Genomic DNA, 27,746 nt, shown 5'->3' with positions numbered 1-27,746 from the left:
AACTCCCAGTGGCTTTTATGTTTTCCATAAATGGCTGAGAAAAGTTCTTGACTGGAAAGAGCCATAAAAACATGTAATAAATTCTTTGTAGTCTCAACATTAGTAATTCATCATATTTCTGTTTGTTTATTTTCTGGGATTTTGTTTGTTTGCTATGATTTGCTGTGTCTCGGATCCCTGATGAGCCTCTTGTTCCTCACTACACCAGCCCATGCAGATAAACTCTCCTTCATGCTGTAATGTCAAGGTAGGGACAGACATCAAGGGCAGAACTTCCATTGTCTGGGATGGCCCCAAGGACAGGGACCACCTGCGTCATACTGAGATGTGACTCTTCCTTAAAATCTCCCCTGTGGGATAATTATTCTCAGTAACCCCAAGTCCACAAGAGGCAGTAGGGCTCCATAGAAAGAGCTTAGCAGATTACACGTAGAAGTTTGGGTTTTGACTGTGCCCTGTTACTAAGTTGGGAAAGTGCCCTGTGGCACCCAACCTACCTCAGCAGAACTGCTGACAGAGGGTTTTGAGCCCTCCTGAACAGACAGACCGTAGTGTGCATATTCACATCACATCTCTAGGGTCAGATTTAGTGATAATTTGACTCAAACTAATATCTACATAAGGGGATTTTGCAAATTTATAATTTCCAAAGGGCACATCTGCTAATATTCTATTATAATTTCTGAACTCCATTTCTTTCATTAAGGAGCTAATTTTGTTCCCAAGAGGATCATTAGCTTTTACCCATTTTGATTAATTTAATTCTTATTACCAATAGCTACCTAAGGCTTTATGAACTGGATGGGAACTTTCAGCTCCTGCTTTAACGCAGTCTCTCACCATGAGAAATCTTGTCAACTCTAATTGCATTTAGAGGAATTTAAATTCACTTCTTTTGACATTTTTTTCCAAATCTATACTGAGTAAAGTGCACATTACACTCTTCACAATGCTGTCTCATTCTGCCTTCATAAAAACGTTGAGTGTAGAGGGCTCTTTGTCCAGGATTAACTCAAAATCATTCTCAGGAGACTTGATCCCAAGAGGTATAGGATTTCCGCAGCTCCCATTGAGCTTCAAATGAGCATTACAGATTTTTTTTGTCTTCATATCTATTGCAGTGGAGTTTAGCCTTGGTCCCTTCTCCTCCACCCTCCTGAGGTTCTTACATGCAGCTTTACAGCTACCTTGGGACATTTGGGCAAAGGAGGGAGGAAGTAGCCACAGGAAATAACCTTCAGCCATCATGGACAATAGGACAAGGTGTTAACAACAAAGAAGGGGAGAAGGAGAGCTTGGTATATGGCACCTGGGATGATACCCACACTTTTCCAGAAGCAGGAGCAGATGCTGTTAGTGAATGGGCTAAGCTGGGCTCCTTGGACATCTCTGATGGTTGCAGCTGTCTCTGCAGCCGCTATCAGTTAAAAGCCAGCCTGCTTTCTCCTTCTCCACTGTCACGTTTAAACTCCAGGTGCTGGCTGTGACCATAAATATATCCATTATGGGCAATTTCTTCTCAGATTCTGATAGAGACTTGATAGCAAAGTGCAAATGTATGTCCCTGTGTTCCCTATTTCTTTCCATTTTTGTTTCAAGAGCTTGTACTTGCAAAGGCTACAGGGGTGTTCAGTTTTTCAATTCCATTGAGTGTCAATGGGAATTCATTCTGGATGAAAAAATCACCCTCCTCAGGCCTAAAGTCTCACTCCATGTGTTCCTAATCATCTTGTTATTTTTGGGTGCTTAGCTTCAGTCATGGGAATTGCAGTTGATCCTGCAGTTCTCTGATATTATTATTAAAACTGGTGGGCCGTGATCACAGGTGTGATAGAGGAAACTGGCTTTCAAAGCCCTTTACAGTCGCAACTATAAATGGTTGAAACGTGGCAAATGTTTTGGATAGACAAAGTACGATCAGAATCTGCATTCTCCAAATGGCACCTCCTGGGAGACCTCACAGTTGCTATTTAGAGACCTTGAACAGTCACCAAACCCAGCAGGAACTGCAGGCACTATAAATAGTACATGGTGGAACTGATGTAGCAGGGCTGAGTGCTAGTACCTCAAAACCTCTGGGATAAAGGGAAAGATGTAAAAAAAAAATGGGTCCGGATGCAGAATTTGGTCTATATTGTTGAAGCTAAGGTAGTTACAACTACTGTTATGTGAATTCCTTGTTACATGCAAACTTTGCAGTGCACAAGTGGGAGGCAATCTGCAAAGCTCTACTTTGCTACGTGCTGGTTGTGAGCTGGAAACAGCACTGACAGTAACAGTACAGAGAGGACCAAATGCTGAAGCCGCCAGCTGTCCTGTACATACAGCACAAGGACAGTAAACTCCTTATCTCACCAGCCTATAAATCTTTGTTGACCATCCCTGCACACGTCTCCATAAGAACATTTGATCTAATAGCCTTTTTAAAATTTTCCCTTCATTTTGCAGTAGAACCCCCCAGTGAATCATTAATGTAACAAGATAAAGATCTCTAGCTAAGGAATTATTCTTATTATAAAGTTCCCAAGTTCTAGCAGCAAACCTCTCCAGGGTATATATTAAACCAAAAAGGTCCCACACAATCATTTAAATCTACAAAATTCAATTCATTTCTGACTCCCTCCAGGCACTTGTTTTATAGTGATCTAATAAAGGGGAGTTGTGGCTGTTAAATGATAAAGTCTCCAAAGGGGATGTGGGAACTCTGCACACCAGTCCCCAATATTTGCTGGGAAGCTTTATTGCTCCATCTCAACTGCATCCGTTTTGAAAATGAAACCTTTCAAAGTCTTTCAAAATGAATAGATTTTTCTGTTGTTTTTGTTGCTGTTGTTTAAAGCAACGTCCTTAAAAGTTTTCTTACATAAATGTAACACTCAAGGATATAGGTTACAAAAAGATTAAGCATTTAGGTGTTCCAGAAATTAAGTGTATGCATTCAGAAAATCACTGAAACTGAAGATAGAGAAGATAAATGTCTGCTCTCTGTCCTTTCCTGTGCAGGAATGTTCCCTATGATGCTTTTTCTGCTGCTTTCTCCAGCCTAGTTCTAAATTACCTGTGAAATTATCATTGATGCAATTCTGTCGTGCTATAACGCACATAGATTCGCTAGCAGACAGTGTCTGATTTTTTTTTTTCCACAGTCTTGAAAATAGAGAGGTAGGGATAATAAAATACTAGCTCTCCTGATTGCATCAAAACCATAACTTCAGGTATATCGGTATCATCCACTAAACTATGCTCATCAAACATCAGAAGCTTTCTGCATGGTTGGAAAATATATGTACATAAGGTATTTCAGCAGAGAGATGAGTTGCTTACCTGCTGTTAAATACAACTTACTACCTCATGCAGACACAGGTCTAGGTCAAGTTTAATAACACCACAGCTGGTTAAAGATTGCCTGAGAAACCCCAGGGTCAAACCCAGCCAAATAATACAGCTTTTCAGGCATCCATTTTTGTCTGTGTTGAGAGAATATTTTCATTCATTTTTAACTTTGCAGTGACTACTGTGTTTTGCAACATGCACTATTTTCCCCGTAAAGCGGGGGCACTAAAGAGCAAAGTGGAGCTTCCTTCCAAACTGAAAGATGCAAAGAAAATTCTCTGTGCCTGTCCTGGGCATTTCAGTTTGGAAGTCTCTCTCTAACCTCATGGGCAGGAACAGGAGACGAAGGAGATGCTGCATCCAGCCTGTGTGAGGGACAGCACCAGGGCACTGCCTCACGGGGCTCTCATACCTCCTCCACCCCCCTGGGCTAAATGGTATGATGGGTTACGTTTGCAGGCTGGTTTCAGGAAAGCCTGCAGCTTTGTCGCTGTGTACAAGTGGCAAACAGTGACCCTTCTAACAGGGGTTCATGGAGAGCAGAGGAGAACGAGGTGTATTTCCAATTCCATTCGTTTTGTCCTGCACTGCCCGCACCTTAAATCGTCAAGTGTTTTTTGGGGTTGCCACCTGTCTGTATGGTTTATTTTTCATCCAAAGGCAGGCTTTGTGAGAATGTTTAAATAAATCAATATGGGAGGTTTGTCTAAGGTTACATGTTTGTTAATGTTTTATTGATTACATTATTGGTTGTAAATTATGTAACTTAATAAAGCTGTGGGCTCTTTCTAATAAAGACAAAGAGGTTATTCCATTAACCGGCATCTTAAGGCACAGAAACTTAATAATATAGCACATTATAAGACCACAGCCCAGAGGCTGACAAATCCAATTCATCACGGAAGTGGCTGCGATATTGCAGACACCAGGTTACGTCCTCATGTGATTAGGCAGCACAGGTTTTGTTTAAAAGGGCAAAGTCAACTCTCTGAAACAAATAAAAGCAGGTGGGAGAAGCGGATGGCCTGAAAGGACACCTGGAGCAACCCTGGAGCTGGGTGCATGCCCTTGGCTTCCCACACACCCTTGCCCTGAGTGTGCTCTAGCAGGTGTGTGTCTTCTGCTCTGCAGAAGTAGACCATCCGTGATGCGTGTGGGCAGGACAAAGAGCACTTCCAAGCAAGTTGTCCTTGCTAAGGAATTGAGGCTGTATGACAGGGGTGGATGGCCACTTTTCTGCTTTTTCTCTTTGTTTAGGTCTCGGGGGAGTTGGTGTCAGAGCCAGAAATGACACATGTGCTACCACAGCCTTTTTTCATGCATTCCTGTTGTTAGCTTTACCTTCTTCTCAAAATTAGTTTTTCCAAAAACAGCTTCCCACGTCTCCTTGGAGATGAACCTATTTTACTTCAGTTTAAAGAAAGTGCTCATCACCCAAAAGAAAAAGAAAAAAAAAAAAAAGGAAAGGAAGAAATCCTGAACATGTTTTTAAAAGGAAATGAAACCATGGGTTTCAAGTATCTAAAGATCACCTCTCCACAATCCAAGTGTGTGTCCATGGCCGAGGAGGACAGATAGTACAGCTTCCCTTTGTACACTAGGGATTGACGAGTGGCTGGTGGCAGAAGTGGATCTAGTAGTTGACTCAAACGCTGTGCCAGGCACTGGGGCCTTCTTGAGAACAGAAACAAGCGGTGTGTGTCAGATGAGGACAGAGAACCTTCTCCAGCTGCCTTAGCAACCTGCTGCTGCTTATTTAACTGGGAGCAGAACTGTCAAACCCTGTCTCCAGAGCGCTGTCCAGCCCTGGTCCCCTTGCCCATCTGCACACATCAGAAATTCAAAGGCCGGTTTCTGCTCACAGTTACAGCTGTGTGAAATCAACGCCGCTACTGGGTGTTGCAGGCACAGAGTAGGCTCTGGCATTATGAATTTGAAGGCGTGAATTAATCCCACAGGAAGACACGTTTGTATCATTGCAAGTGGAAGGGGGATTGCACAACAAAAGCGGCTCTGTTTGTATGGGCTTGTTTAGCAAGGGATCTGTCCTGCCCTAGAAAATAATTAGAATATACCTAAAATAGTACAAATCCACCAAGCATGTAGCAAGCATCCTAAATTGAAGTCCATCCCCACAGCTAGCATCTTACCCTTTCACTGAGAGCACTGCCATGTGTGTGAGATTCCTAGAAAAGTTTTAGAAGAGCAAAAAAAACCTCACAGCCCAATCATTATCTCAGAAATAAATAAATAAATAAAGCTTAGAGAAAATAACAAAAATGCCAAAATTAAAAAAAAAAAATCCACTTTTATACAGCACCATAGTGAGGGAGAGACTGGACTGTGCTGTTACAAGGGTGTTCATGTGGGGTGCTTTGGACCAGCTGTGTCTCTCAGAGTTAGCTTGTGTGGCAGTGGTAACAGGTTTTATTTTTAAAAATGAGTAGTCCGTGAAATAATGGACTGCTGATGCTCTGAATGTACAAAATGAGCTTCCAAGCGTATGACCCACATACTATCAAATTATTCTGCCTTGACCATTCCCCCCACATAATGAAGATAATAAGGTAATGAGGAGCTGCTGACCAACTTTCAGTCTCCTGTGGGAGACGGCCCAACCCTCTTCGCGTTGCGGAGGATGATGAGGTGCTCAGCTGCTGGAGGGAGAGCAGCCCCAAGCCCTGCATTTGTCTGGTTCTAAGTTAACTTTCCTGTGGGGTGTGAACAATGGTGGGATGGGGCGAATAAGCACTTAAAAAATGTAAGGCTGTGTTTGAAAGCTGGATTGCTGCTGTAAGAGGGGAAGTCTCTCAGCTGATAGTCTGCCATGCCACTGTTACCCTGAACTGCTCTGCTGGTTCAGCCCTGGCCCAGTTACCCCATTCCATTTTTCCCAGCCCTCTGCTGCTTCTAGCCCCAGGCAAACCGGGAAGAAGGGAAACCAGAAAATCTGCCGGAGCATCAGGATGAGCACGTAACTCACCCAGGTGAGCTGTACTCTATTGCTGTATTTTTCCATTTTCTTTTCTCCCTTTTCTTTTGTCTTGCAACCTGTCATGCTCACATCTAATTATGTTCTGACCGTGCACGTGCTTGGTATCATTTTGATATTTATTCCCATGAACAACCAATCTAAAATGAAAGAATTAGTGTTCACAGGATCAAAACCACCTTAAACTCTGTGTCCTTTGACACGGAGTGTATGTTCCATGTTTGCTCCCTAAGCTTCTTTGAACTCTGTGACTGCTGCAAAAATAATGCATGACAATGAGTTTTTAATAACAATGCTTAACAGTTTGTAACTGACGAGAAAGGAAAATGTCTGATTCAATCATGATTTTGTTATGATCAGTGTTTTCTTTACAAGCTTGTTAAATTAGCAGTACTGTGGTTTTATTGGAGGTGTAAGCATGAGACTCATTCACAAAATGGTCCTTACTATTGTGTGTAACTGAAAAACAGAAGAAAGTAGTCCCTTCAGGAGTTTAACATTTAGAATTTCTTTGAAAGAGCTAATGCTTTGGGAGATAGGAAGCATTAATTCTGTGCATGCTCTTTTTAACTTGCATTATTTTTTAATCCTTTCAGTAAATCTAGACCCAATGTTCCTAGCTTAATACTTTTTTTTTTTTTTTTTTAATTAATGCTTACAGTCCAATGTCAGGTCACTTTCCCAAAGCGTGACTTGGATGCATAACTTTATTGCTTATTGATTTATATTCTGCTAGGACCAAGCATTATCAATCATTGTGCTATGTACTCTGTGGACTTCTGACAAAGATGATGGCCCAATCTACATGATCGGAAACAACAGCTGGGCTAAAGCAATAAACAGCAGCTCCCTGGCAGGGAGGGGCATGGGAGGGAAGGCCAAGAGGACAAGTTCCGCTGTTGTGGTGGAGTTTTGCAGAAACCACCACACCATTTTCCCAGTATCCCTTCTCCTTGCCTGTTTCATACAGCTTTTGAAAAAGATAAATAACTACAAAGTGACTGGGAGTAAAAGTAATGCTGGAGAAGGTGGTAGAGATTATTCTCTAAAAGGCTCTTGATGGGAATTTATTTTATTAAATGGTATAATGTAGGAAAACCTTTGGAAATGACCCTCTAGGTTTCTTCTCTGCTTCAGTTCTTTTATTTCTGGGAGAAGTTATCTCACTGCTTTTCCTCATTTCTAGTGATTCAAAGGACAAATATGTGCTGAGGCAGTGCCTGGACACAGAGCGGTCACCGGGGGATGCCCCCCTCCACAGGGGGGTTCGCATCCCCTACTATGATGAAGCCAGGAAAGTTTCTTGTTGCTGTGCTTGCAGCATCTGGGAACTGCATGGAGTGGGAGAAGGCAGGAGGAGAGAAAAGATGTTATTGAAGACCATAGGTCAGGTTCTGGTAAACTCCTTAAACCTATCCCAATTTTGTCTACTTAGCATTTCATTAAAATGCAGCCATGTTTTAAACAAATCTCTGAAGCCTTTCTCTCTAGTGAAGCCCATTACATTTTGTGCTGCACAACTTTGATCTCGCAGAACAGTCTCTTTATATTAAGTAATAAGGCATCATTTGGTTTGCATTTCATCCATTCTTTATCACATTTACATTCAGGTAATTGCTTCCACATGCTCTTTAGTAAAAGAAAAATCCCACTGCAGTTCAGGCATGTTTACGTTTATGGATGGATCGAGTATGTCAAGTGTCAACACTTTATTTTTTTTTTTCCAAAGTGACCAATCCTAAAAGACTGTTTTGAAGGGGGAGGAGAAGGAGAGTTGGTAATACATGTTTAAAAATTTACCAAAATTGCTCCCAACTGAGGTGGTTTTCAAAGCCCTAATTTACCATACACAGAGCTTTAATGCTTGCCATGCCATCGCGCCTATGTCAGGGTAGGCCTCCTGCATGTTTGGTCGTGTGTTGCTATCTAATACAGCAAAAGCTTTAACTCTTTCCGTGCTACTAGCCATAAATAAGCTGAGCCAGTGAGTATTGCTGCAAAAATGGAACAAAGCCGTATTTCGCTTCCTAGGAATTTGGGTAACTTCATTTGTCTTCTGTGCTGCGAGTTGGAAGAGAAATAATTTGCCAACCACAACATGAATTGTGAAGCCTGAGAGAATAGTGGTGTGAACATATCGGTGCTAAAATACGGCAACTCTCACATGAAGGTGATTGTTGAAAAGAATCAAGGTATGGGCTGTGCTGGAAGATGTAGAACAGACTCTCGCTCTGCGTGCTGTATAAAGATTAATCTTCATACACTGACAATTGTTGTCAGCAGAGTTGACTTTTTTTTCTTTTACTAATGTTAATGGAAATGTACTAGCATAATTTGCCAGAGACGTTTACAGCTGTTAAGATGAAGTGAAATGGAAAGAAGCTGTGAGAAGACAAACCCAGGAGATTTGACACCTGTTTAGGTGACAGGAAGCATGAATTAAGAGACACTCTTCTTCAAGGGTCACTGCAAACTTTGCCATACTCTGTTTTTTAGGAAAGGTGGTAAATGTTGTAGGAGTGCTTCATGTCTTCTTTGCTGATGCTTTTCTTGTGTGGAGAGGGAGAGTTGTGGTTTTTTTTTTGTTTTCCAAGGGAAGGAGTACTTCAACCAGTGTCTTAGCCTCCTTTTAAGCAGAAGGTAGTGAGATGGTCACAACTGCCTGGATTCCCTCCACTGTATTTCTATAGTAAGTAGGACAAAGGGTCCATCAACCTGATTTGCTTGTAGATACTGCTCTGCACACTTAGCAGGTGTTCATATAGGATGGGAGCTGTGTGAGGCAGTACGGAGAAAGATGAGAGCAGTTTGTGTCCCGCTCCATCAGTGACCTCCTGCTGCGCTGCTCCACTAGGCTGCAGTCTCTGAGCACAAATGTCTATGAGGACAAAGGCCATGTAGAGCACCACAAGCGTAGGGAAAGTGTCCTTGGCTTGTGAGCAGAAGGCTCACTCACCACAGTTGAGCCACAGGTTGTGGGCTTTCTTATCCACATGTAAAAACTGGTGTGGCTCAGCAATCGCCTGGTTGCATAAACCAGTGCATATGTTTGTAGCCTCTTGCCCATTGCTATTGTACAGCTCTGAAATCTAGGGATGGGATGCAGGAAAAAATGTCTTTATTAAGTGTTACATGTTATGAACTCCTGCAAAATTGAATTGCAGAGATGTTGGAGACTGAATTTCTGCAAGGGCTACCAAAAAGAGTATTTCATATTGAAAAAAGACAGAATACAGAGAGGTGCCTCTGCTAGTGTCCCTTTTCTTCTTGTATGTTTGTCCTTGAGCAAAGAGGTGGAGTTTAAAAATCAAGTTTATTGCAACCAATACTGCATTTTTAACCTACATTTTTATTCACTTGTTTTTAACTGATGGACAAGGGTTCATTGTCCTTTTTTGAGGCACAAAATTGTCCATTGTTCATTTTCCTATCTTGCAGCTATTCTTTGTACTGTAGTCTACACAACTTTGAGATACCTTTAGTCATTAGTGGCAGCGAGCAGATGTCTTGGAGTGGTCTATACATGATGGAAATCTCCCAAAGTAGTGATGAATAATGGTCCTCTGACCATGAATAGTATAGACCTATGGAATAACTGAGGTGGGAGGAGATGTCAGGAGTCTCTAGTCCAACCTCCTGCTCAAAGCAGGGTTAGCTGTGGTGCTGCCCAGGTAGCTCAGGGCTTCATCCACTTAGGCTTTTAAAACCTTCAGGGATGGAGACTGCACAGCCTGTATGAGACACATCTGAGCAGTGCTGTGCTCAGCACACTGACCGATCAGGGGAGCTGGAGCTTCCCCACCAGCTCAGTTGCCCTCCTCAACCCCACCAGCAGCCACATTGCAAGGGAGGAGAGCTATCTGGGGCTAACAAAGGCAGAGGGTTAATTTCTCCTGGCTTGCACGTAAACCTGCACTAACAGCTCAGTAGATGGAAAGAATGTGATTAAATTGGTGTTGATACCAAGTCTGAGAACAGATGTGAGAGTGAATTGGCAGAGCTGGAATTCATATGGGATGAAAATAGCAAAAGGGAGTGGGTGGAAACTGTCACACATTTATTTTGCAGGTGCTTGTTCTAGACCCCAGCATTTGCAGACACTCCTGCCTTTTATTCTTATGAGTTTCCATTATTCCGGTTTCTCTGATCAGCAGGACCTTTTTTCCTTCATGTGACATGCAGCTTTTCAGACCTCCTGTCTTCTCACCTGAAAGACAACGTGGGAATAAACTTCCCTTCATCTCCAGGTAGACAACAAGGTGTAAGTATTGCCAGTTTCCCTGCCCCTTGCACGAGACAACACTTCAACTCATTCTCTCACACTTGTAGGTAGGTAAACTGAGGCACGCCATCCAAAAGTTTAAAAAACAAACAAAAATGTTATAGTGTATTTATACTCCCTTCACAGAGGCAGCTGAAAACCTGCAGAGAGTAAATCCCAAGTTTGTGCCGGGTTTTTGCAATCTGTGCTTCCCTCAGGACCTGTCTCTCCTCTTAGTCGTTGCCCCTCGCCTTCAATCTTGTCCGTGGGCTACTTGTTTTATTTTGCACTGTCTGTAACATCTGTCTGGAAGCATTGTAACAGAGTGAAGGCTTAAAATCAGCAGAGGACGTCCACTTATGGCATGAAAGATGCACATCTATCTTGGCTTTCTCCATCAAAGGGTGGGAAGACTTGCAGGGCTTGGATGTAAGATGTAGTCTTCAGAAGACCCACCACTCCTTGCAGCAACCCGTGTCAGGCTCGCCACCACCCATTCCCTTGGTGGATTTTTCAGGATTTACGTGATTGCTCTGGAGGTCCAGCAGCACTCTTCCCACAGCCTTACACAGAAATAATATCAGCTGTAGTCAGCGAAAAGCTGAGAACTGCAAACACAGGTCTTGGCAGGGAAATGAGAGGGAACAGACTGTTAACCAAAAAACCTTGATATTGCATTTGTTTGTAACTCTTTAACCTCCCCAGTAGACTGTTCTACAAATAACTAAGAGTTCGGGTTTTGCTGATGCTCACTTGAAAAGGAGATGTGGGGGAAAGCACCCTCACTTTACCTTTAACTACGTAGCTGTAGCACGATGTAGAGTTGTTGTCTTCATGTATAGGGATGACAAAAATCAATCACAGGTCCCGAAGTGCAGCCATGTTGGTTGGGAAGGTTGCTGAACACCCTCGGCTGCTCAATAGACTTGGAGCAAGACCCTGCCTGTGCAGCTCTGCTGCTCAGCTCCGCGCTGGGATGGGGAAGCAGAGGGACCATGGGCACCAGGGAGATGATCTTTATGCTCTCCAAAGCTGTCTCAGGAAAAAAAAGGAGGGACAGAGACATTCAGATGTAGAAAGCGCCATGCTCTCTGTACTGTTCACAGGCATGTACCAAGGACTGCTTTGGCACACGTGGTTGAGCACAAGCCCGCTTGTAGCTCCTGCTCAGGAGAAATAGGTGGAAAACTGTGCAGCCTTCACCACAAATAATAATGTGGCAGTGCTCAAGGTCACTGTCAGCCTAGGTTATCTGCTGTGTAAGTGCCAGCCACACAAATCAGGCTTAGCTAAGGGCTATAATTCTTATACCCAGCGTTTTGTGGATTACGTCCTTTAGCTTTCCCTCATTGGCATTTTGTATATTCATTTAGGTTCAGTGTGCGGCTGATGCAATTTCTCTTTGGGCAAATTTCCCCATGTGGTGCACTGTTTCTCTACATATTCCTTAATCACAGGCATACAAACTAGCTTGGTATGTGTAATTTTACGCATAATGCTTATTGTTATCTTTGAATGCAGATGGTTCACCTTTGGACAAAACAATACAAAAATACAGGTTATGGGGTGGGGGTGGGGAATAATAAAATCAATGAAAAAGGTATAAAACCAGGCAGAAATATTAACAAGAAAGCTTCTGTGGCTAAGGCACTCACAGGAGAGTCAAGCAATCTCAGATCGCTTCTGGATTCTGACCCTTGGTGCTTCAGAGCTTCGTAAGCATTCTGATTTCCAGGTGTCTTTAGCTTTTATTTATAAAAACAAAGATCATGGCATTTCCCACCTCATGGGCTTATTGAGATCAACTGAAGATCTTTTCCTGATCTAAAGAGTATTGTAAGAAAGTAGTACAAAGAATGGTTCTAGCATGCACGTATGTTAATATAGTATCTACAAAACTAAAGGCATCAATAAGAAGAGTGGTGGTGAAGAAAACAAATGTTTCTGTCCAAGAAAGCAATTATTTTGTATAATCAAAACAGCCTCTAGATTGTGCAACAGACAGATGTGCCATACTGGGGTGTTAAAAGTCTGAAAAATATGTGCATGTGCTCATGCCCGTGTGTGCTGGGCTAGCTGGGGCAGTAAGTTTGAAATAGGCTATTTAGCTTCACAGGTCCACATTACAAGGAAAAGAACATCTCTTCTGAGACAGAATGCTGAGAAATGTGTAGCTGACTCTGTAAGACTGTCAGCCAAGGCATGGCATTTGGGTTCTTGTGTGTGTGTGTGTGTTAGTGCTGAAGCCCCTCTAATATACTAGCTTTTATCTTTCAGGTGTCTGGTTCTCATTATTAATAGTTTTATTAGTTTCTTTACATTCATTGTTTCATTTACATTCATTAACAGTTTCTCTACATCCCAGATGTCCAGGCACCTTCACCACTTTAGGAAGCTGCCTGTTTCTTTCCAGCTCTGTGATTCAGTCAAGCATAAGGCTTTATCACTGCTTATTCTTTCTAAACTCTTTTAACACATTTAAGTGGCCTTGAACATAATCACTTCTTCAGCACAGCTGGGCCTACAGCAAATCTTCAGAATCAACCAGCCTGAAACTTCTGAGTCTGAAATTTGACTCCCAGTGTTTAGCCTCAGGCCCAATCTTCTGTATTGCAGACAGTTTGGCTCAGGAAAAAAAAAAATAAAAAGAGGGGGGGCATAGTTGTTTACACAAAGTCTCATTTTTCATTCAGTCCTATCTGATCTGATGCTATTTATACATCTGTAGAAATAATTTTAAAAGTGTTTCAGCCTTTGTTGCTGAAACAACTATTATCAGCCTCTTTCAAGTGAATTACCTCTTCTTTCCCCTTGTCCACTGTCCTAAAAATAAATAAATAAATAAAAAGAAAAAAAAAAAAAAGAGTAAAAAAGCTGGTTGTCAGGCATTATACATTTCTGGCCACATGGAGAATCATGAATTACCTACATTAGTTAGGGGATTATTACACATCCACAATTCAGCTCGTATTATTGCCATCTAAACGTGCAGGTCATCCATGATGGTGACCCATGTCAAAAAGTGAACACAGTCCTAATGTCTTGCCTGTCAGAAGGGGACAGGTGTTTTTGAATGTACTTTTGAAAGAAAGTGAAATTTTGAGGAAAATTCAAATGATCTTAATTCCTTAGAAATGCATAAAATTATCCATTGCTTAATCAATTATTCACACATGCATGCCATCTCCCACAGAAGAGGCTGGATCAGGCGTCTACATTATTTGATGTAATTAAGTTGGTTGTAAAATAAAATGCAATTGATACGGAGTATTGCTGGGATTATTTGCCATATGTGGCGCACAGAAAAAACAAATGGTAGGTTACCTCTGAATTTTTATTTCAAGTACGTTACACACATTTATATGTAAAAATTGATTATAAAAAAGCAAATGTGACATTAATTCACCATGCCCTAAGTAAATTGCATATCCCTTGTAACCATTCTTCTGGTCAGGAGCTCCTTGGACTCCATCAACGTAGACACATCTACCCCTCCCACAGAGAAGCTACTTAGTGATGCACAGTGCTTTCCTCCTATCAACACTTCAAAATTAGTTGAAATATTATAGAAAGAGCCTCTTTGTCACAGCCAGGAATTCCAAACTGCAATAAAAAAAAAAATCCCAGAGCTGCAGTTTAGCTTTCAAAGGGTTTTTGTTTTCTTGGTTGGTTTGTTTTGTAGAAGGTATTGTGTTCTCGTGTGTCTGCAAATTCTGATGTTTTGGCACAAATTCTCATGTGGTGGCATAAACACCCACTGTCACTCTCAATCCTTCTTGCTTGGCCTTCTGCACTGGCAGCACAGGAAGTAGGGTTACTTGATTTCAGTCTCCAAAATGTCTCGTCTTCCTCAGCCCAAAAGATTAAGTCTCCTCTCCCTTATATTGCGTGTCTGAGTTCAGCTTCTCTCATAGCCTTGTTTCACATAAACTACACACTGTCAGTACCAAAATCTGGAGTTCATTTGCCCCATCTTCTCTTCCTGCGTCTCGTGGCTGACCCAAATCATCCCAAAGATACTCATGGTTGATTTCCTCCAAGCCGTGAATTTGGTCACCACTGGTGTAATTTGACTGACATAGGCTTCATTTCATGTATTTGGCTTCTTATTTTATAAACCACAAAGTTGTCTTTGTGTATCCTGAACATCACATGCTGCGTCCCTCTTATTTTTGTTTCCTTAAGGTTAACAGTCTTCTTGAAGCTCCCTATGGATTAACCTATCTAGAGATGTCTCTAGGAAACGACTGATGGACCCATTATGCAAGTGCATCCCTGCTCTTGCAGAGATAAAAAGTTCCTCTCAGTCCAAAAAGATTCCTAGAATATTTTCTCCCTTCCTATGCTTCAGCCTGTCTGTCACTCCAAGATTTAAAAATGCATGTTGATTTGAATCATTCAGGACAACAGCACGAAGCTACCTCTTCACCACAGTTGAATGTCGTACAAGTCGCATCTCATTTGCAGTAAAGGAACTCCTCCCAGGATCAGTCTCGTAGTGCGGAACAGAGAAAGCCCTGCACACTTAGCTTTTCTGAAAATACTGCAGCAGCTGTGGTGTTTGCCTTTGCAGGACTATTAGTTCACTGGCAGGCCTAATACCCAGGCTTTGCACTGCCATGGTGTCCCTACAACCTGGTCCTCATATCACAGGAGTAGTCCATCTTGCTCAGAACAAGAGGGCTGCATGGCAGAGTGAGAAAGGTTGATACCAGCTTCTTTAACAGCATCATGATACCATTGAGTAGCTGTAATGGCATTTGTTAGCCACCTAGCACCAAAAGTTACTGTAGTGCATACCAGTGCTTTTTGAAGGCTTGTCCAGCACAAGCACATAACTGATGGGTTACCCGTACCATCAGGCAGTCCTGAAGAGGCCGTACGTCATTGTTTCTCTCCTCTCCGTACCACCCAGCTACCCATCTCACGTCATATTTTACCGATGAGTCCACGGTGCCGTCAACAACATCAACTTAGACAGAGCTTGAAGTAACCCCGTTTTTGCGTATGCTGTCACCGTTTAAAACCTGGAAAGTTTTCATTTCTTGTACGTTGATGAGGGTGAGCATGTGTTTCTCATCTTTGCTGATCTTATAACTGGGAGACATACTCTCTTTTCTTAGGCATGTCTAGAACAAAAATCAGAAAAGAAAGCTTAAAATTTAGAGTTCCTGTGAAACACAAAATTTTCAAAGTTCAAAAAATTTGCTTTTTCTCCTTGCTAACCATAGCTCATTACACCTTTTAAATTTATTTGTCAACAGAAGCACCCGCTATAAAGAAAAGCTGTTGTTTCTTGTGCAGTGAGTGAGCTTTATAGGGCAAAACCCTTAGTCACAGAGGGCAATTTCTATTTAATTCATATTTTTAAACGAATAGGTTTTGCATTAAGTGTGTTTGCACCTGTCCTCAATACAGGCCTGTCTCCAAAGTGTTTTCATCAAGTTGTCAAGGTGAAGCCCGAGTCCTGCTACCAATCTTAAACTTAATGCCACTTTTGAATTTAGTGGAGATCAGGCACAGGGAGGACAAGGTAACCTGTAAGAACTTAACAAATGTTTTAAATAATGAAGCTCCTTTGTGAGAACAGAGCAATATTAAACATTGATGAAAGCTATGTTGATACCTGAGAATGGACTCTCACCCAAGAGTAAGTTACAGGTAATCCCATCAGAATGCTTATCTTCTGATATGGCTCTGCTTTTTTTTTTTAATGGCACCACTAAAACTGGACTTTTTTTTATCTATGGGAATGGGAGATTTCTTTAGAGATCTGAAATTCTTTCAGGACACTGAGCAGAACTGAGGCATCTGTCTTTTTCTGAGTGATATCCTTGCTTTCATACTTTCATCCTAACAAATTCCTACAAGATTTATCTTGTCAAACTTTAGTCTGAATGGCACAAATTACTGGCAGGATTGTCAATCTAAAAAGGAGACAGGCATAAATTTAATTGCTCCCTGAAGGTACATGAAAAGCTACATTTAGCTGCAGCTAATTAGATATTCTCCAATCAACAGTTATGATTCATCTGCTGATGAACAAAACAATAAGACAAATATGAAATAGGCAACAAAAGTTAAATTTGGCCTCCCAAAATGTTGGTGTTGTTTTGCTTTTAATAACGCCTACCTGTAACTCCATCTCATAGCAATTCCAGAAGAAGGGGAAGGCAGAACAAGCCCATTGTTTAGAGATGTAGCTAGTCTTTGCACTGCACTGAAACCCGAGGCACATGATGCCCCTAAGTCAGAAACCACAGGCCTGTCGGGCTTTGTGCACAATGGGGGGACTTCCCTGTTATCACAGACAGGGCATGGGTTTGCTTCTGTGAGCTAGCATTCCATAATCCATCTTCTCCTAACCTTCTCCAGAACTACCAGTAAGACCTAAGGGTAGAGATAAAACTTCCTCAGAGAAGGAATGGGTATTTATGTTGCAATGTATTCCTCTGATGATTCTACACTGGTGCTTTTCTGTTCAGTACACTTATCAGCTTTTTGCCAAGTGAATCTAAGGAAATGGATGGCATGCTTTGCTGAACTATTAATGGTTGCCTTTGCTTGTAATGTTAATTTAAATTCCAGATTAATTCTCCCTGAAAGATCTTAAATAAAAGTTTAAGAACAAAGAACTTGATTAAAAAATGCCCATCTGACATGGGATTGTCACTATTTTAGGTGTAGGAGCTGAAGCAAAAAATAGGTGGACTTGAATTTGTTCACTAGGTTGTCACACAAAGCAGTGTCATAGGTGGGGAGAGGATCCCAGACATCTGTGCCTCTGTCTGTGCAAATTCTGCTCCCAAGTACCAAACCAGAAAGGCTGTTGAACTCTTAGCTCTTAAACTAGAGAACAACTTGCGCTTGGAGTAACTGGAAGCAGAAATGAGCAGCAGGGTACAGGAAAATAACTGTCTGTTTTAAGTTAGCTTAGGGTGGAGTGAAATGTTTTATCTCTTTGGGACTCCATCCTGTGTTACTTGTGCACCTGAGTTTCTGTCTAGCCTCGAAAATACTGTGTGAGTATTTAAAGGATATGGTCATAAATTAAGTATGATGGCCAACTTCTGTCTGGCTTTGTTAAGGTGGTGCGAGCAGAGAAAACAAGCGGGGCATTTCTGGTGGTTTGGGTTGGTTGGTACATTTGTGACAAAGAGAATTACTTACACAGGTAAAAAAGATGAGCAGCAAGTAAAAAATCCCGAGGCAAGTCAGCATGAAAAGCTCAGCTTTATATTTTTTCAGTTTTTCGTCTTCTATTCCAGGGCAACCTAAAATGTAAAATAAGGTGTTACACTGTTCTGGTGTCTGTAAAATATTTTTGAACCGTTGTCTTTGTGAAACACCACGCAGACTATGAATCAGTCAAGAACCGTAACTATACCTGTTACTTTTAGTGTGACGGTGCCACTTAGATTGTGTTCTCCTCCCTGTTCCCCCCAAGTGCATTTGTATGTGCCACTGTTTTGGCTGGTAGCGTTTCTGATCCTCAGCGAAAAGGTGTCATTGGTGAGCTCCAGGGACCCTCCAAGTCCTTTCGGATAATGAGATTCCACATCAAGGATTTTCCATGCTACTCCGTCACCATCTCCAGCCATCTGGAAAACACAAATATGTTTCTTGTCTTGGGCAACCACGTCATCCTGAGCTTTAGGAGAAAGGGTTTTAAAGCTGGCTTATGACTGAAAATGCAGAGGCTGAAGCGAGGTGGGGAAAGAAGCTCAAAAGCATTCAATACATTCACATTCCAACCAAAAAGTATTTGATTTTTTTTTTGCTTAAATAAACACTGCATTTAAGAAAGTGAGTGCTTAAGAACACTTGCAGAACTATTCTTAATCTGCCTCACTTGGACAAAATGCTGGCCGAGAAGCAACGTGGTGAAAGGCAGTGGTAGAAACTTGCTCTCAAAGACTCTGAGCAGAGGCCCCAGAATGGTTCCAGGAGGGAAAGACAGCCCACAGGGAGGGAGCTGCAGCAGCAGGAGGCCGCCTACCCAGCTGTGAGCGGTGGCTTTAGGGACCAGGCTTCTCCAGGAGAGCGTGGCAGGGAGTGCAGGCCTGGGGTTTGCGTTGCTTTACACTGGCTTTTGTGACCCTGGCCCCTGAAACCACGGCGCCTCTCCAGAGGGGTGGGAGTGCTCCTCTCCCCTCAGCTCTTTGTTGGAACCACAGAGCACAAATTGCTTTGACTCCTTTGGATGCAGTTGCGTGAAGGTCACAAGCAGGTTTTTGGTGTGCTTTGGGAGCATTTGTATGTTGAATTTCTTAATTGTAACCAGAAGAGCTACATTCCTTGGCGTTGCTGAGAGGCTGCTGGAGGAATGAAGCGTATTCCCAGAACAGCTTGTACTGCAGGGCAATAGGATGCACTGAAAATGACAATTGGCTGGGAACCACAAAGTAGAGAGGAATCCCTAACTTGATTTGAAAGATGGGAGAAGGGTTTGAATTAGCCCATGTCCATTCTTATTCATTGATGCTGCTCCCTGGGATTTGAGGCAGCCTGCCCTCTGTGAAGGTTTCCTGGTAATGAATTCAGGCTTTCTGTGGACCAGCAGAGCCAGAGCTAGCTCATACAGTCCAAGGCTCAGCTTTTCAGCCAAACCTATAACTAACATAAGCCAAAGATTTTTTATTATTATTTATTATTTTATTTTAATAGACATATTTTTGGGTTGCATGTCAGTGCTTACTTACTGCCGGTATAGCTACTGCATCAGGGTATAACTGTTACACTGCAAGTTATTAAAATTAACACAGGGCTAGGAGTATCTGGTTTCTCTTTCTTGTGTTTGCACGAGGAAAGCATACTTGGGAATCTGGAGAGAAATATGGGCCTGATGCTCTGTCATATTTTTTTGTTCTTTGAAAACCAAAAGTGGTGTAATATAAGCTACAAGTCGGGGAACTTTTCAGGAACTGGGGAATTGGACAAAAGCACAAGATTTTCCTGATTGTTAAGGTTCTTTCTCAGAAAGTTTTGTGTTTTTTTCTTTTTTTTTTTTTTTTTTTTTTTAAGCACATCAACTGAAACAAGGAGCAGTAATTCCCTGGGACTTTCCACACTATATACAGCAAGAGGGAAGAAAGTACCTTCTTCCTCTTAATCCCCCCGTAAATTTACGCCAGCTTCTATTTCTTATTATGCTCAACCCCAAGCAGCTAAGAGACAAGCAGTACCTATGGTGGTTTTCAGGCTGTCAGGACTTCATTTTGTTACAGGGACTGAAATATCTTCAGGCCCTGCACATTGTCAGAGCCGCAGCCAGAGCAATCCTAGTGCATGGGCTGGGTTCAGCTCTGGTTACAAGTGGGTCAATAGCAGTTAAGTGGATAGAGTTGACCTCCCTCAGATCTAATTTTCACCACTCTCACTTCCTTTACCATCCCCTTCCTCACTGAAATATAAAACTGCCCATAGGGCAATAAGGAGAACCAGCCTGGCTGCCCTGGGTTTTTGTTTGTTGGTTTGTTTTCTTTTTTTGTTTTATTAAAAAAAAAATCACTGATAGCTTGAATAATTGCTGTCCTGGGTGGTAAATGACACAGTGATTTCTTGTGGCTGAGACTTGGGAATCAGAAAACACTTTGATCTTTCTGTATGCAATTGTAATCACCACTGCTGGTATAAGGGACAGGTAAACAAAGTCCACATATCCTACGCCTGACCGTGCACTTACTCCCAGTGAGATTTTGGTATATTATTTATCTTCCTTATTTTTATGGGGGCACTGAGATTTGATTATTACCTCCAAAGCTTTTTGAGGAGCTCAGTTTAAGCATAATTACAGTCACAAGTACTGTGACAGCACCATGGGGACAGGCAAGCCAGAAGGATTCCCTCTGTGTAAGGCAAAGCACCGTTCTCAGGGCTGCGTGAACTACATGCCTTTCCCCAAAATAGAAGACAGAGTTACTGTGTGGCCTAATCTGGCTCCCTCACTTGGGGAGAAATCAGGAGTGACCTGGATGGGGATGTTCACAAACCTTTGCCGTCGGGATGGAGGAGGAGGGGTTCATGAGTGCAGGTTTAATTCTGGGTTTGTGTGCTGCTTGTTCTCCATTAGATCTCCCCTTTAGTGGGGAGCAAAGGCAAGCAGGCCTGGTGTTGACCATGTGCCCTGCAGCCTCCCTTACATTTCTGAGGCTACAGAGACATCTGGTGGCATCTTCCCAGCCTCTACATGCAGCGCATCCGTCCCTACTCAAAGGTCACAGCAATCCTTGCTCTGACACTTGAACCAAGCTTTTCTCCATTTCAGTCTCATCTCCTGCTATCTCATCAAAAAGCATCAAGCCCTCCCCTTTTAAATTCCACAAGTAGAAAGGAAACATCTGAGCAAGTTTGCACAGGATGGCTCAGTCATTTAAAAGGAAGTTCTAGAAGCATTCAGCAGCCTGCGTCTTGCTCTATTCAAGCTTACTTTTTCCCCAAACCAAATTAAAATTACAAAAATGCCACTGTGTTTGCCACCCCCTGTAAATTACTTGTAAATTACAGACAGATCATTTCCCAGCTCAGGTCCCTATGAACACCCAGCACCAATTCATGCCAAGTCTCCTCCAGGTGAAGGAACAGCCGGAGGTAATTTCTAGGGGTTTCACCCGATTCGTTCCCCACAGGCTCAGAGGGATCGAAGCGAATGCTGTTGGTGACAGCAATCCATTTGTGTAGGGACCATCCCCTCCTTTAATCAGTGACAAAATGCTTTCTGCCTACGTCTGTGTTTTATTTTCCTTCTGCTGTGCTGGCGAGCAAGCCGCAGCACGCTGCCTCCCCCTGCTCACCACCTCCAGCAGGAGGAAGGGGAGTTAGTCTTTTCCTGCTGCCACCTTCGTTGTTAGTGGCTTTACCAAAATCCAAAAGGCAAATCATGAGACGTGGGGGCCCACAGGAACACTACTGAACCTATTTGCATTGAAAGAGTCTCAAAATCACGTTGGCTGCTGGGGACGACTGAAGCACAAGTTTCTCTGGGAAGCGAGGACCTGTAGGCAGGCACTATCACTCTGTTTATTTGCATTGAGAACATTAAACAGAGAAAAAGAAATGCAAGTTTATGTGGGGTTTTTCTGTTGTTTTGTTTTTGTCACATATACAGGGGCCGGAAGCAAGCAGGGACCAGAATTAAGACCTGAGAGTCCTGGTGGCCACCAAGGTGACCAGGAGCCAGTGATGAGCCCTTGTGGCAAAGAAGGCGAACAGCCTCCTGGGCCACCCTAGGACATGCTGGAGCAGGTTCAGCAAAGGGCCTCAAAGTTAATTAAGGACTTGGAGTATCTGATGTACAAACTGAAGCTAAGAGAGTGGGGACTGTTCAACCCGGAGGAGACAAGGTTTGAGGCATCCTGCTATGTATCAATACCCCTTGAGGGGGAGAGGGGAGGATAAGAAACCAGAGCCAGAATCTTCTCAGTGGCCTTCAATGACAGGACAAGAGGCAATGGGCATAAATTGAATCTCAGGACATTCAACTTCAACATAAGAAAGCCATTTTTTACTGTAAGGGTGGTGGAACTGGCACAGGTTTTGGAGTCTCCATCCTTGGACTTATTCAAAACACAACTGGACACGGAACTGAGAAGCCTTCTCTAGTTGGCTTATTTTTGTGAGTTTAACGGAAAGATTTTCCACTTCCCAAAAGCTTGGAAACATTTGGTCTAAAGAGGTTATGATTTTCTTATACGTGTTCTCTAGCCAGTTGACTGATTCCTGTAAGTTTCTCCTGGCCTGGAAAGTATTGGTTAAGAGTGGTGATACTGTGGATATTAAAATGGGATAGGTATGACTGAAAATACTGCTGAGCTGATATATTTCTGTTTTCTGACTGGATGAATTCTGAGAAATAAGTAGAATAATGCATCCAAGATTTGCCACTAAACAAAGGCAGTTCACCCATGCTGTAGCACTTGCACCCAACTAATCAATTAAAACTTAATTTTAACACGTATGTGTGAAAGCAAGCTGTTTTTAAGTCAATTCATGTCTCTGCTCTCATTAAACACCTTTTCTCATCACACTTTTCCCAGATTAAGGTGGCTATTTGGCTCCCAGGTAAATCAAACTGCCAATACAATCCACTTTTCCCATAAAAGCAAATTTTTATTTGAAGCAAAATGGTCCAGGCCCAAAACTGATGCAAGTTTAAAGGTGGAATGTATTAACAGAAATCTTTTTTTTTTTTTTTTTCTGAGGGTGGGATGATTGTAAAAATGGTTTTGTTTAAAATTTACCATGAATAAAGGCCAAGTTGAAATTTCTGACTGCTAAAGAGATCTAAAAACTCTATATGCAGCCAGAAGGAATTTATTTTCTGAAAGTAAAATATCTAGAATTCTGGCAATGCCTGATAGCCAACATATAATGAATTGCAACTGAGCTGAAACCACTTAATAGGTACATTTTGCAGCACAAAAGCACTTTCACATTTGATTAGCGCTGAAGGTGCATCCATATGGTTCCTATATGGTGTCATGTAGAGATATGAGCGTCAAATTTGAAGGAAAAAAAGTTTTTTTCTCTAAAATTGATATAAGTTTTGGGTGCATGTGAGTGAATTCTGCCTGTGCTTTAGAGGAAAACAACAACAACAAAACAAACCCAAACCCAAAGCAGCAGTGAAGGAACTGCATGTGCCGCATTAGCCAGCCCTTCTGGAAAAGCCCTCTGACTCATGCAAACAGCCTTTCTATTGTGTAGGATGCCGTAGCTCAAGTCAGGCAACAGAAATGTTTTGGTCATGAAATCACTTCCACTGCTCTCTTCCTGCCTAAATCATGAACATGTAGGAGCCACTTGAAGCTGGATGGATGTCTGAGTTTGACTGTGTTTCTTTGGGTATGTTACAAAATAGATTGAAGTAATTTAGCAACTATTTACCTATGCTAATAGATAATAACTATGCACATTTTTGCAAAAGTAATTTCCTTTGAAGGAAGGTGAGATTAACGTTAAGCATCTATAAAGTTTCTTTTCATTTTGTAATATGACTTCCCCCTCTAACTCTGCCACAATTTTATATTTTTCGGGGAAGTGTTATGAAGTTAACAGACTTCTCTCCACTGTAGTACAGCCTTCTATCCTCTTCCTCAAAATGTTTTAAATTAAGACTGTTCTGAGTATTACATGAGCAACATAGCTAAATATCCACTGGGACTTCATTTGTGTGTTTCAACTTGGTTTTCGAACTGGATATAAAGTGATAATTACATATTTTTATGAAGTGGTTCTCATTTTCAATGTACTATACAAAGAGAAACTGTTCAGTTTCCAATAGCCCTGTGAGGCAGAAAGCTAGCTAAAGTTTCATTGCCCAGATTCTTGTTTCATAGATGGGCCATAGACATTCAAACCAGTATTTCCACATGCAATTGCCAATGCCTGTGTGCTTATGCAAAAATGCCCTAGTTTTCATTTCTCAGTTGGCAAATGTCTGCAATGCTGATAGTTTTATGGCACACAGGTTGCTCCATGCCCCTAAGAATGGGCCACCCTTGGTGGGCACCATTGTTATGAGAAGTTTCTCACTAATTTTCTCAAGGCCACTTAGTGAATGGGGTGAGACCTGCAGCAGGCTGGAGGAGAAGGAGGAGGAGGACTGGGTTCTCTACCTTCTCGGTGCGCTAGGCATGCTTACTTTAAATATTTCGAAGTAACAATCATTTTGTCTGAGCTTGACTGACTTTGATCCTAATTCTGCACAGGATTACTCACACGCTTGATTTTGTGCCTACAAATAATCCTGCTGGCTCCAAGAATACTGGGCGTTTGACAGGTTAAACACATACATGCCTATTTGCAGTACGTGGTGTTAGCAACAGCAAAGGAACTGTTAAATGTAAAGCTTCCTTTTTACTTTCAGCCAGATTTTGACACCAGAGTATTAACTCCTTCACACAGAACTGAAAAAGCAGGTACTTTAAAATGGCAGTCTGTTGTTCTTTTTTTTTTTAAGCATACCATATAAAGCTATTTAAAAGTATCTCTGAATTGATTGGAGCATGCATAGGTGCCAGTGGGGAAAAAGTGTTTTTTTTTCACCACGTATTCACCCTGTGCAAACAGCTGCATGTGCAGCACCGTAATGCTGTCACCATAATTTTTTTAAAGCAGCAGGAGCAAAGGTTAATTGCTTGCATTTACTGCACAGTTCAAAGTGACCTCATACAAAAGATTTACCCTAACAGCTGTTTGAACTTTACAGTCTGAAATTTCGTACTATTTGTCAGAATTACCTTTTAATTAGCCCTTTGGGGGTAAATGTGGTGTTTATTGATTATTCCTTCAGTTGTTGTTTTTTAAATAAAAGATTAATTCTGTGTTGGGTAGCATAGTCAAACCCTGTCTTTCCTCTAACCTCCTTGTGAAGTCTGGGATGGGGACAACAGCACACAGCCAAACTGGGGCAAGCAGAGAGGTATGGAAAATACACATCCTTACCCAGACTTTGAAGCAGAAGGCAAGCAAGAATAAATTGACGTCTGCCCCAGCTTCCACAGTGATTTTCAACCAAAGATCCCCTCCTCTATGTCTCTCACCTGCTTTGAACCCAGCATCTTGGAAAAAGGAGACGGTAGATGCTGCAGTTGCTGAGGGGCTCATCAACACTTGTTTGTAACAGATCTGACAGAGGTAGGCACCTTTGGGTTGCAGGTATCATCTAGTTGTTAGGCTGCTGCTTATTGTTGTAACAACACTGAAATTCAGATGCATTGCAAGTTGCAGCCACAGAATCCCCACCTAATGACAGAGCTTATTTATTTACTGGGGGGGGGGAGGGGATAATTTCCCCCTTCCTCCCTTCCACTGCTCTCCCATCAGATGGGAAAATAACTTAACTCTGTAACTACAACATTTTAAATTCCCAAATAGATCTTCCACTATTACAACAATCAACAACGAGCTGGATTAGCGGGCAACCAGAGGACCACCAGGGCTAGCCCACAGTAAGCAGCAGGAATGCATGGCTGGGAGTGAGGAATGGGACACAGCAAAGCTATCCTTTTTGCGTGCTAATTTGGCACACTGTAAACTGAAACTATGCACTGAGATGCAAGCACACAGTGCTGTGCAGCAAGTCAGCTACGGCTTGTTCAACCAGTGGACAAATTAGTTTGAAATTTCATCTTGAAATTGGTAAACAGTGCTTTCTGCTCATTAGCCGATGGATCCTTGTAGCTCTCCCACAAATAAATGGCAAGCAGGGTACTCGTGCATTGGAGATGGAGATTCTGAGCCAGGGCAGCTGAGATGTGACTTTTACTTTGTGACTACAAGCGGATAACTGAGAATTTCTTGCTGTCTGTCTACGTTCTGCATTTTCTTCCATTATGTCCATACCAACTAGCTAAATCTTTCTAAAGAAATGCAGTTATTTGTTTAGTTCTTCCATTGCAAAGAAAAAAATAATCTCCTGTTTGGGGGAAGATTAACCAAGCGACAATATCAATAATGTTGTAAGGTTTCAAGAAAAATCCTGGAAAGACTCCTCTTTGGAGTCGTATTTGGCAGGCTGTACATGGGACATCCCCTGAATTCTGATCCCTGCAGGCTAGCAATAGTTAGACAGAAAAGCAGGCCAGGAGCAGTTCAAGGATCACGCTCAGTCTGTCTACAATGACATGGAAAACTCCTGTTCCCCGTGATCAGCTCAAATGCTCTCATTGCTGCCTTATCTCTGCTGCACTGACAGGAGGATGCCACTTCATAAAATAACCCATTTTGTACAAGAGAAGCCAGTATCAGGTAGGAAAGCGAAGCAGACCGCTCAAGTAACTTAGGATTTTTCTTACTTTGTACCAAGACACTGTCTGGTAGGTGATCAAGGAGTCCTGAAGAACTTTACAGGGCAGCAGCGCTTCTTCAGCACATCTCACAGCAACATCTGGGCCAGCTACAGCAGCCCCATGGACCAAGCACCACACTGCAAAGCACAGGTACACATTGCATTTAAAAGTGATTGCCTATGTAATGCTTCCCGTCGTCCCAAAACATAACCCCACAGAATAAGTGTGGAAAAAAAGAAGAAAAAACATGATGAAAAGTGTGATGCTCCCCACTTACCATTGCACAGGGTGATGAGCAGAGCGTAGGCTGCTGTAGGCATGGCTTTTGTTGCTTCAAATTAGAGAGCAGCAGCACTGTGCCTCTTCACAGGATGGACTGTGAGAGCAGAGTGAAACTGCTACTGCTTCGAGAGTGATATTTCTGGAGACGGGCTGGGGAATCCCCCACAGAACTTATCTCGAGGTGCCCCATGTCACAGGGAAAATCCCTACGTGTAGGAGCCAGTGCTCCTCCCATCACATCAGTCGGGTCCCTCCCATTTCTCTAACCGCCTGCACTGGTAGCACCCCCCCTCCTGCGTTGATCTCAACAGAGATATTGTTGATCATGGGGTGCTGTGTGTCGGCGTGAAGGGCACCAAAAATTGGCACTGGAAGAACCTCCCTCTTGACTGGTGAAATGCCAGCCTCCTGAAATCCCCTCTCAGTCTTTTTTATGTGTGTCTAACAGGAGAGTGTTTGTGCAAAGGTTGGCCATATGCGGTGGCATTTCTGAAACCACATGTAAACCCTCAGCTCATAACACCAGGAGGGCACTGTGACTCGACTCTTAGGGCTAATCGGGAGCTTACAGCATTCACGTAGGTACTCATGATTTAGCAGAAGCATCTCTTCCAGTGTATTCTGTCACTGTAAAAACAAACAGGGGCAGCTAGAGTGACATAATTCCAACTTATATACTGAAAAATTTCCTTATGAAAAGAAAAACAGGCAGCTTCCAGCAGAGGAACTGTTTGGATATCCCCTCTTGATATCTGAAAGAAAGAAAGAAAAAAAAAAAAAGTCCTTTACTTGTGATCTGTAAGAGCTGTTTCCCCCTGGAGAATTTTTGAGGAAGTCTGAGGTTGATCGCAGAAGAATTTACAAATCGTGAAACTCTGAAAGCTGCTGACGTGTTATTTTTGGAAAATAGTTCTGGCTGCTATCTTTAGGCTACTGACACCAAGGTGGCGAGTAGTCATTTACAAGCTTTTTGATTAGATTTGATGGGTGGACAATGTACGGTCAGCCCCCTTTGAAAACCAGGTTCCTGGAAGACACATCAGGCTGGGCATCCTAAAGCAAAATCACCTCCAGAAAGCTTTGTGAG

General features: G+C 42.4%; 2 protein-coding genes and 1 long non-coding RNA gene across 4 annotated transcripts in view; 2 read left to right on the top strand and 1 right to left on the bottom strand.

The window, feature by feature from the left end:
* Window positions 1-4,254: 4,254 nt before the first annotated feature.
* LOC121064619 lies at window positions 4,255-4,800 on the top strand. The gene is made up of 2 exons (XR_005816583.1): window positions 4,255-4,442; window positions 4,591-4,800. It is a non-coding gene; the product is annotated as an uncharacterized LOC121064619 (long non-coding RNA).
* Window positions 4,801-5,945: 1,145 nt separating this feature from the next.
* Window positions 5,946-27,746, top strand: part of RNF182 (ring finger protein 182) — a 78,664-nt gene continuing 56,863 nt past the window's right edge. Inside the window, exons 1-2 of one of the 2 annotated variants that reach the window (XR_005816582.1) lie at window positions 5,946-6,320; window positions 21,694-26,376. The gene's annotated coding sequence lies outside the window, so the exon portion shown is untranslated. Of the gene's footprint in view, window positions 6,321-21,693; window positions 26,377-27,746 lie in introns of those variants that run through there. The other variant, XM_040546389.1, reaches the window with a different exon arrangement.
* On the bottom strand, window positions 12,369-26,931 carry CD83 (CD83 molecule). Its single transcript, XM_040546391.1, has 5 exons — window positions 26,655-26,931; window positions 26,384-26,514; window positions 17,974-18,187; window positions 17,757-17,860; window positions 12,369-15,715 (listed from the first exon to the last, which is right to left on the bottom strand). Exons 1-5 carry the CDS (start codon window positions 26,695-26,697, stop codon window positions 15,560-15,562), a joined length of 648 nt encoding a protein of 215 aa, XP_040402325.1. The 5' UTR covers window positions 26,698-26,931; the 3' UTR covers window positions 12,369-15,559.

Source organism: Cygnus olor, chromosome 2, assembly GCF_009769625.2.
Source record: "Cygnus olor isolate bCygOlo1 chromosome 2, bCygOlo1.pri.v2, whole genome shotgun sequence".
NCBI classification, from domain to species: domain Eukaryota; kingdom Metazoa; phylum Chordata; class Aves; order Anseriformes; family Anatidae; genus Cygnus; species Cygnus olor.
This window is presented reverse-complemented; position numbering and strand designations above follow the sequence as displayed.

Excerpts from the sequence above, each read along its gene's own strand:
- CD83 (XM_040546391.1), bottom strand. The coding sequence starts at position 26,697 with ATGCCTACAGCAGCCTACGCTCTGCTCATCACCCTGTGCAATG. Across the intron at positions 26,515-26,654 it reads GCTCATCACCCTGTGCAATG|TGTGGTGCTTGGTCCATGGG; the intron begins GTAAGTGGGGAG and ends TGTGCTTTGCAG. Across the intron at positions 15,716-17,756 it reads TGCTCATCTTTTTTACCTGT|ACATGCCTAAGAAAAGAGAG; the intron begins GTAAGTAATTCT and ends TTTTTGTTCTAG.